Below are 10,000 nucleotides of genomic sequence, written 5' to 3' on the forward strand. Positions count from 1 at the left end.
TAGGCGCCTGGAGCGACATAGACGCTGCATTGAGGCTTTTTGAGATTTTCACATTTTTGTTTTTTTTTATTATTAAAAAGGTGGGTATTTTAGAACTGAATTAAGACACCCTAATACACAATGCAATGCACAATGCAACTTGTTTCATGGTTTTACTTGCTTCAGAGCCTGAGATATTTAGGCTTTTATAGGCTGAGGGTACTTTTTCCCAAAAAGGGCATTCAGCAGGCATTTTTTTTGCAGGTGCCTTAGGTTAAAATGGGTTAAAATAAAACCGCACGGTTCTCGAAAAAATAATGAAACCAGACAAATTAAGCATGTATCATAATGATGAGAACATACTAGAATATACTTTTCCCTGTGTGTCCTCATACCAGTCCTTCCTCTATGTATGCCTGTTTCTGCTTGGGTCTGTTAGTGTGTGTGCCAGTCTTGTTATATGACTTGGCTGACATGTTGACTATGGTTTCCCTTTGTGTCCAGATACCAGGTCTTCCTCTGTGTGTGTGTATGCATGTGTGTATGCTTATGTGCGTGCGTGCGTGTGTGCGTGCGTGCGTGCGTGCGTGTGTGTGTGTGTGTGTGTGTGTGTGTGTGTGTGTGTGTGTGTGTGTGTGTGTGTGTGTGTGTGTGTGTGTGTGTGTGTGCACGCGCGCGCGTGCGTGTGTGTCCGTGTGCGTGCGTGCGTGAGTGTGAGTCTGTAGATCCTGATATATGACTCAACTTGTGTTATCAGCATGGCAGCCAAGTCAACAGGTATGTGGACACACAAGGGGAAGCCACATATAAGTTATGTGTGTTTCCTCTGTGTGTCCACATACCAGTTGGCTTGCCTGCCATGTTGCCTGTGTTTAGTTTAGTTTCAGGGTGTGTGTGTGTATGTGTTTGTGTGTGTGCTGTGTGTATACTCTTTATTTTAAAAAAAAAGCAAAAAAACAAACAAACAAACCTAACCCCTCTTTGCAACTGCACTTGTTGTTCTGTATATTTCCTGTGCACTTTGTATTTGCTTGTGATGTTGGCTTGATTATGTCCTCTTTTGAAAGTCGCTTTGGTTATAACGCATCTGCCAAATGCAATGTAATGTAATGTAATGTAATGTGTTTTCTCTGTGTTGTGTCCAGATACCAGTTGACTCAGCTGCCATGTTGCCTGTGTTTTCTCGGTGTAATGTAATGTAATGTAATGTGTTTTCTCTATGTTGTGTCCAGATACCAGTTGACTCAGCTGCCATGTTGCCTGTGTTTTCTCTGTGTAATGTAATGTAATGTAATGTAATGTGTTTTCTCTGTGTTGTGTCCAGATACCAGTTCTTCCTCCAGGTGAAGCAGGATGTCCTGCAGGGTCGCCTCCCCTGCCCCTTCGACACCAGCACTCAGCTGGCTGCCCTCGCCATGCAGGGTAAGGGGGCCCCACGGGGCCAAAATACTGTACTACATTCCACTCTGCATTCTCTTTTCTCCAGTCCACTCTCCATTCTCCATTCCACCCACCAGGGCCCTAAATGAACTTTTTCGACCACCAGCCAAAATGGCTAGTAGATACTAATCGTACTAGACAAACACACACTCACTAATGGGTCAAAATTTTAGGAAGTAGGTATTTTTTTACCAGCCAAACTGAAATTTCACCAGCATTTGGCTGATTGGCTGGTGTTAATTTAGAGCCCTGCCACCCTCTATTCTCCAATACACTCTCTATTCTCTGTTCTCTCTGTTCTTTATTCCCATACAAAGTTCAAAGTTCAGACTTCTTTATTTGCCATGTGTGCAAAAACTAGTGGTGTAGGCACATTGTATCTCATGTGCAGGCCCTTCTTAGTCAATACATAACAAAAGGGAACAAGAAGAGAAAGTTATTGGCAAGCGATCCAAAAATCTGAGGTTGGTCAGATATTTTGTTTTGCCAGTCTGACTGTAGCAGGGAAGAAACTGTATCAGCATCACCAACCACTATACTCACTCAAGAGTTAGCCACGTGGCCCCACCGTAGCAGAAATGGTAGGGCACTCGTTTGCTACTGTATGTGGCCGACCCGGCCCGGGTCCTTTGCCAACTCTTCCCCATCTCTCTCTCCCTACTCCCTTCCAGTCGTTACCTTCACTGTCCTGTCAAATAAAGGCAAAAAAGGCCAAAAAATATTTAAAAAAAGAGTTAGCCATGTGTATTGCATGTCAATTTAGATGAGATCTCCAGTATCGTGCATTTTGATGTGCAGTGCTCTGACAGTTATATGTAGCAAGTATGTGCACTCGATCACACTGCCTCACGTACAAGTACATGCGATTGGTAATAAAGTTATCATCCAATGTAGATGGAATTATTATTACATTAAAGAATTATCTTGTCTTATAAGAGGTGGGCGTAGAGGAAATTGACAGAGCTAATGCAGGCAAGCACGGACAAAATCACTGCAAATAAAATTATATCCCTCATGGCTTCAGATTTGGCTTCAAATCTGGATCATCTGGTGCATTTATTACGATTGCAATATGATTATTGGAAAATGATTTTTTTTTTTAAAAGACCCAGATCATGAAAACTAGCACTCTACCATGCATTACGCCATGGTGTTTGTGTGTGTGTGTGTGTGTCTGTGTTTGTGTGTGTGTGTGTGTGTGTGTGTGTGTGTGTGTGTGTGTGTGTGTGTGTGTGTGTGTGTGTGTGTGTGTGTGTGTGTGTGTGTGTGTGTGTGTGTGTGTTTGCATGCGTGCCTGTCTGTCTGTCTGCCTGTGTGTCCAGTGTTCAATTGTGTGTTTATTGTGTTGTGGTCATTAGAATTAGAGATGCACCGGATCCAAGATCCGGTTCCGGATCCGGCAGGATAATAAGGATTTTCACAGGATCCGGGTCCAGCAGGATCTTACCATAAGCAGTGGATCCGGTATCCGACAGTTACCTAAAAGTCAGGAGCTGGTGCATCTCTAGTTTTTACGTAGCCTAGGCTTTTCAGTCTGTCACAACCCCAGTCGCTGCATGGAATGAAAGCCCTTTGGAAGCGGCTGTCGCAGGCAGTGTGGCAGTAAGCCAATGAGTCTAAAAAATAGTTTGAGTCAACGTAATAAAAAGGGCCCACGTGTGCGAGTAGGCTATGTGTTTCAACCCTTTCATAGGATCCGGTATCCGGTTCCGGATCCGGCAGGATCTTAAGCAGTGGATCCGGTATCCGGCAGGATCCTAATAGGGTGACCAGACGTCCGGTTTTCCCCGGACATGTCCTACTTTTGAGACCTAAAAAAATGTCCGGGGGGAATTTCAGAAATGTCCGGGATTTTGTTGGACTGCCTGAAATATATCTGTAATTTTCACTCCGTTCCATTTGACTCCACTCCAGGTTTCTCTCTACCGTTCACAAATTAGTCACGCCCTTCTCATCAAATCTAGCCACTTCGCACCGTGTGTCCGAAAGAAGTAGCCTAGGGGACTAGCCAGTGCGCCCCATGTTTACAAGCGAAAGCGAATCTGTCCGCCGGTTCTACGGACGGCAATGCATTGCCAATATAAACGCAAATGCACGTTCGCGGTGGAGTTGAAAAAAAATCCCGCGTGTGAAGCCAGGTATGAAGGTAATCTAACACAGGAGTAAGCCTAGTAACACCACCAAATCCATCATTTAGGGAGGTACAAGTTTTGTTACACCTTGTCACAAGACTTAGCCTAAAAATTCTTTCATGATCTGACATTTCCAAGTTATTTGCAAAAGCAATTTCTCGGAGCTAGAAGGACTCATTCCTGAGTTAAGAAATTAAGCTTCTTCTTCATCAGCTTCTTCTTCTGTCTATTGCCTTTGCAGTTATTGATAACGCTGTATGGGTTAGCTTATTAATGGTAGGTAAAACTCCAGTTCCTCTCTTAATGGCTGCAGTGCCCATTGCTAATCTCTGAGCACCATGCCACTACAAATAGCCTAGCTAAATAGGCCTAATGGATGACAGTGGAGGGGTAAATTGTGAGGTGTCTTATAAACATATTAAGCCTAAAATGTAGCCTAATAGAACTTCATTATCAATTCAATTGAAAACCACAAATGTGTTTTTTGTATTTAGTTTCCAATGTTATATAGCCTAATGCTGTTCATCTTTGTGGGGAATGGCTGAGATGGGCCTACATGATGGTGAATCTATTTTTAAAAACCTAATGCAGAAATTAGAATAGGCCTATGCAATTGAGCTGCATTGTTATGCTGTTAAGATACTCCAATATAGGTGTTAGGCCTAGGCCTACTTCAAATTATGTGATAGGCCTATAGGCGTAACTGAAGAGATTTTAATTGTAAACAAATGAATGTGCATGCCAAAAAGTTTGAGTGGCTTTTAAACAAATGACCATTTTGGATGTGTTGATACTTTATAGGCCAAGATACACAGATACACCGATGACCCCCTCACCCCCCCCCCCCCCCCCCAAAAGTGTCCTCCTTTTTACAAACCCAAATCTGGTCACCCTAGATCCTAAAAATCAGGATCCGGTGCATCTCTAATTAGAATGTCATGGGAATAGCATGTTTGGATCTATAGCAATACACAGCTTGCTTTTTCTGTGTTCACAGCTGAACTGGGGGACTATGACCCTTATAAGCACGCGTCAGGATACGTGTCAGAGTATAGATTTGTCCCCGACCAGAAGAAGGAGCTAGAAGACGCCGTGGAGCAGATCCACAAAACCGTCACGTAAGATGGACACACATCACATGTTCGCCTACATCCACACACTGGTGTACCAGGATTTCCCCCAATAGATTATATATATCCTAAGCAAGACAGGATAGATTACAGTTGTTTGATTTAAAAAATGCACGAGATTTCTTGGAGTTTCATTACAACATACTAGGGCTGCACAATTAATCGAAAATAATTGAAAATCGTAATATAATCGTGATTTTATTTTGCTCATCCCATATATAATTAATTCTTGGTTATATTCATTTTATTATGTTTTTTTAAGTCAGCAAAAAACAATAATCGTGATTAATATTTGTGATTATGATTTTGTCCCAAATAATCGTGATAATCATTTTTTTCCATAATCGTGCAGCCTTACAACACGCATATATTTTGTAATGAAAATCCACAAAATAGTCTTTCCAATGACGATATCCACATGCCTTGATTTTGCACGATTCTGCCTAAACCCCACCCCTCTACTAACAGCATGTGTTTCCATAAACGCTGTGTAGGACAATCCTTAATCCCTAATCTCACTCCAGTGGCAGATTACAGATTTTGGCTACTTCCAATTTAAAAAAAAAATCAGACCATGACGTAAAACAAACAGTCGGAGAGGCAAACACTTATTTTTGTAGACAGCGTAAGAATCAAGAATAGGTTAGAGAGACCAGGGACATCTTGGCTTTGACCACGACTGAAATGGCTAAGGCTCAACTTGAAAAAAAATGGTCGTCGCACACTCAGAACTTCATGCAGTTACATTTAATAAGACCAACGTTTCGGCTTACGCCTTCATCAGGGTCATCTGCTGAGTGACATCAGATGACCCTGATGAAGGCGTAAGCCGAAAAGTTGGTCTTATTAAATGTAGCTGCATGAAGTTTTGAGTGTGCGACGACCATTCTTTTTCAAGTTGAGTCTAATTGTCTGCCGTACGCACCTCAAACGGTGTGCGTTTACTGAAACCCAAAGAAAGACTTTTCAAATGGCAAAGGCACCATAATGTCATGCCGGGAGCTGATTTGATTTCTGGCCAGTAGTCTTGCTCTCCCACTCACTTCCTGCCACCATCTGACACTGTACTGTCAAACAAAATCCCCCCCCCCAAATAGGGACATCTTGGTAACACTTTACTTTACGGATCGCTAATAAGGTGGTAATTTCGTGTTCATTTCATAGTTATTTCATAGTTATTTCAGGGTAATAACTGTTTGTTTTTAGGGTAACACTTTATAATAATGTTCCTTAGTAAAGACTCAGTAAATAATTAACTAATGATGAATAAAACATTAACAAATGTTTTTATTATTAACTAAGCTTTATTAATGCTTTATAAAATATCTACAAATGATATCTGCAAGATTTTACACACCTTATAACAGAGTATTTTATTACTTTACAAGCAACTTGTAAATGTTTGATAAATATAAAATATTAACATAGCATTTCCTAGTCATTTACAAGCATTTGTTTACATTTCCTAGTCATTTACAAACGTTTGTTAATGTTTTGTTCATCAATAGTTAATTATTTATTAAGTCTTTATAATGCTTTTTTGCATCCATTATTCTAAAGTGTTACCGTTTTTTTTCAGTAACAACAGCAAAATAACTATACAGTTTCCAGTGCAGTGTGTGTGTGTGTGTGTGTGTGTGTGTCAACAAAGTGTCACCGTGCTGCGAGTCATCACCACAATGCACTGGAAACGGTATGGTTATTTTGCTGTTGTTACTAAAAACAAACAGTTATTACCCTGAAATAACTATGAAATGAACACGAAATGACCACCTTATTAGCGATCCGTAAAGTAAAGTGTTACCGACATCTTTCTGTTCTGCGTTATGAACTACGTAGTACAGTATATGCGTTATATAAAGACACTATATAGTATACAGTATTTTACCAACACCATGAAGAACAACAGCTAATTTTATTTATTCATATCAGTAACGTGCGGTCAACTTTATGGCTGGTGAGGCAGTGACTTTTCCAATATCAGATTTTCAAATATATATCAATATTTGCCAAATACCTATAAGTTTCATATGTCGCTTTCTGAACATAAGGTAGGCCTACATATTAAAACATACTGCATTTAGAGAAAATGCTATTAGATATCTCTCTCTCTCACTCGCACGCACACACACACACACACACACACACACACACACACACACACACACACACACACACACACACACACACACACACACACACACACACACACAGGATTCAGTGGTCCAGACTCGGCGTTGGCGCAGGGGGCGTGGGTGAACAACGGTGGGGCAGTGCCATTTAACAAGTTTGAGTCATATAACTGGCTACCTAGGCTACCTACTGCACAGGCTGCGCTACTAGGCCTGCTAGGCCTACTCCTCCTCCCTACACCAATATGTCTGTTAGAAAGGTGGACACCACATTCAGATCAGACGCGATATGTGTCCAGGATTATACTGTATTTTTATAGGCCGTCAAGATACAAGGCCATTCTCAGTGTTTTCTGGTCTTTGAAAGAGGGGACGCTGATAACCCCAAGCCACACGAGCATTTTGGACAAAAATGCTCTTGTGGTGAATTTTGAGGTCTGCTTATCAGCGTTCCTTTCACTCCACCACTCGAAAATACAGATCCGATGCTTGCGTTGTAATAGGCTACCGCTTACACAGCAACAATTCACATTATGCATTCAACAACAGAATATCACCCCACCGGGATGATCCTTCTGGTAGCCTGTGAAATAGATAATGAAGCCAGACGTGGCCGTGATCATGGACAGCTATCACCTCCGGTAGAAAAGACTAGAGTAGACAGAAAATAGGCACGACATGGTGCTGTCGTGCCGAAAAGCGAGTGCCTGCCAGAATACGAGTGCCCTCATTGAAACCAATGACATTTTTTGAGAGAAAATTCGGCACGACAGCGTCATTTGAGGACACTCCTCCTGAGAACCGTCAACTATCCCACTCATCCACATCATACCACTGCGGACCCAAACTCAACCTAAATAGGCTAAACCATAGACAATGACGCTGAAATATTCCACAGTCGTTCATCTCGAGGATGGACATTTCAAAGAATGTCAGACGAGCCGAACCTCAAAGCGTGTATTAGGCTATACCGCGTTTGATTATTATCATTTTAAACTGCCTCGTTAGGATAGCAAGCAACTTTATCACTTGGGCATACTGGGACTGGCAAAGTGAACACACAGCCGCAAACCAAACCAAAATCCAGGAACCCACAACCCCTAGTTCGTTCTGTTGCCAAAATCACTCGTGATGAATTATTCTTTGAGACATGTAGCCATTGCTATGTCATTCAAAACATTCTCACTAGTTGCAGGTTAAGATTACGCCTGAAATGCATATGTGAAACATAGCTACTGTAAAAACCAATGCAACCGAACTATTTTTTCAAAACAACTCTTCCTTCATCTTGACAAAATCAAATAAAACTTAGACCCAAGTCAACGCCACGGCGGGCAAATGTAATAATCAAATTTCCTTACCTTGAAATGCTGTCTTGATTACAGGGCTTCTCGCAATAATATTCTCACGGTTTGACATATCCAACCCAGCTAGCAAACTGCTAACGTTGTTTTGCTTGTTGCCTCCCATTCCACATAGCCAGTCTTTTCGGATGTTCCACTCACTGTGAAATAATCAAATAATATTCTGTCCAATCTCCTGAATCAATTTCCTCAGCTCTGGTGTCTTTATCACGTCTTGTTTCCCTTGGAAATCCAACTTTGAGAATGATCTTAGTTTCGTTATGAAATCCACTTCGATGGTAGCAGTCAACGTGAACAAGCTAGCCAACACTAATGACTGACTGTATTGAACTTCTAGTGGCGCTATGATGTCACTGACAAAGCTAGACTCAACGGCAGAATGAGGGTGAGGCCAATGTGTTGCTCGCCGCACTACTCTATTTTTCAATGGGGTTATGCCAAAGCGCTCAGAGTAAAGAAATGATAATCACACGTAGAAAATAGTGAAAACAAATATCAGGAAAATGAGGGCACACCATACATATTTCTATTAAGTGTATAAAAACGTTTAATACAATATTACGAATTGCATACACAGAACGAGCAAAATGGCGCATGCGCTGAAGCTTGTTACTGAGGGATTGCGCAATCTGCGGTGAGGCCAGCTCGGGAGTTGGCCCAAATTCAGTGTATTCGGAGCAGGAGATGGGAAAATAGTGCGGTTTTGGCCACAAACATGATTGAAAATGATTGAAACTGTTTAAATACTGCACAAATGGTAGTTATGGTAAATATGCTCGAAAACAGTAGTTATTATTGTTACTATTATTCACATTTACTGCATCTCATCATTCTCATGAAGTCTAGAAGAGACAGGTGAGGCACAGCCTCCCCTGCCGTATTGGAGTGCACGTGCCTGATTCATATAAATGTAAAATTACATATTTGTATATACAATGTACAATGAATAACATGTTTCCAAGGAAGTTGCTCAGGGTTGTTGCCTTGTAAAAAATGTATTACCACTGACAGGCAATTTGAATGTTTCATTAGATGGATATCTTCTATTTCATACAGTATTACATTCACGTTTACATGCTCTTTATTTTAATAATGTCAGCAATGGTTCAACAATGACGGTAAAAAGGAGGATTATAAACCACATCTACTGCTTGCATAACTTTCTAACTATGCATTGTATCCTCAAATACAGCAAGTAGTAGTAAACAAAAGGAAACACTGTCTAATATCCAGCTCTGAATGAGTTCAATGTTGGTGTTGCGTATTTGAATGTTTTATATAAATATGATAGCACAGGATTAGAGCATTTACAAAAAAATATCGTAGAGAGAGATGGCTGCGGAGCGCAGATGGGGTTACGCAAGAGTACCCTTTCTCATAAACTCCCCCTTCTCTTTATCCAGTTAGAAAACATAATCGATGGTTTGACCAGCTAGAACTCTTGTGTAATCCTCCCCTAACCTAATTTTACTCTATGCGAGAGGGGGGCAAAAGTGCCTGTCTCGTACTGAGGGGTTGAGCAAAGGGGTCAGTTGTCCTAGGTCCAGGCAGAGAGGGGGGCCCAGAATTAACTGTGTGTGTGTGTACTTGTGTGTTTTTTTTATGTCAACATTCTTTTATGATGACATCATTCCATCTTTCTGCACATTACAGAGTTAACGAGACTCATTTCACTGCAAGCTGCAAATTAGGATATAGCATTGTATGTGACAAATAAACCACTCTACTCTACTCTCATTACATTACATACAGTATATATGAAGAGTTCAGATGCAAAACCCCCTAACTCCATTTCTGAAGACCTGCACTTCTATATTTTTAGA

General features: G+C 41.1%; 1 protein-coding gene across 1 annotated transcript in view; it reads left to right on the forward strand.

Moving 5' to 3' along the window:
* The window catches only part of epb41l4a (erythrocyte membrane protein band 4.1 like 4A), a 104,440-nt gene that overhangs the window by 43,667 nt on the left and 50,773 nt on the right, over nucleotides 1-10,000 (forward strand). Inside the window, exons 6-7 of the mRNA XM_063211667.1 lie at nucleotides 1,304-1,401; nucleotides 4,549-4,669. Of these exons, the coding sequence (XP_063067737.1) occupies nucleotides 1,304-1,401; nucleotides 4,549-4,669 (219 nt within the window). The remainder of the gene's footprint in view (nucleotides 1-1,303; nucleotides 1,402-4,548; nucleotides 4,670-10,000) is intronic.

Source organism: Engraulis encrasicolus, chromosome 12 (genome assembly GCF_034702125.1).
Source record: "Engraulis encrasicolus isolate BLACKSEA-1 chromosome 12, IST_EnEncr_1.0, whole genome shotgun sequence".
Classification (NCBI taxonomy): Eukaryota; Metazoa; Chordata; class Actinopteri; order Clupeiformes; family Engraulidae; genus Engraulis; species Engraulis encrasicolus.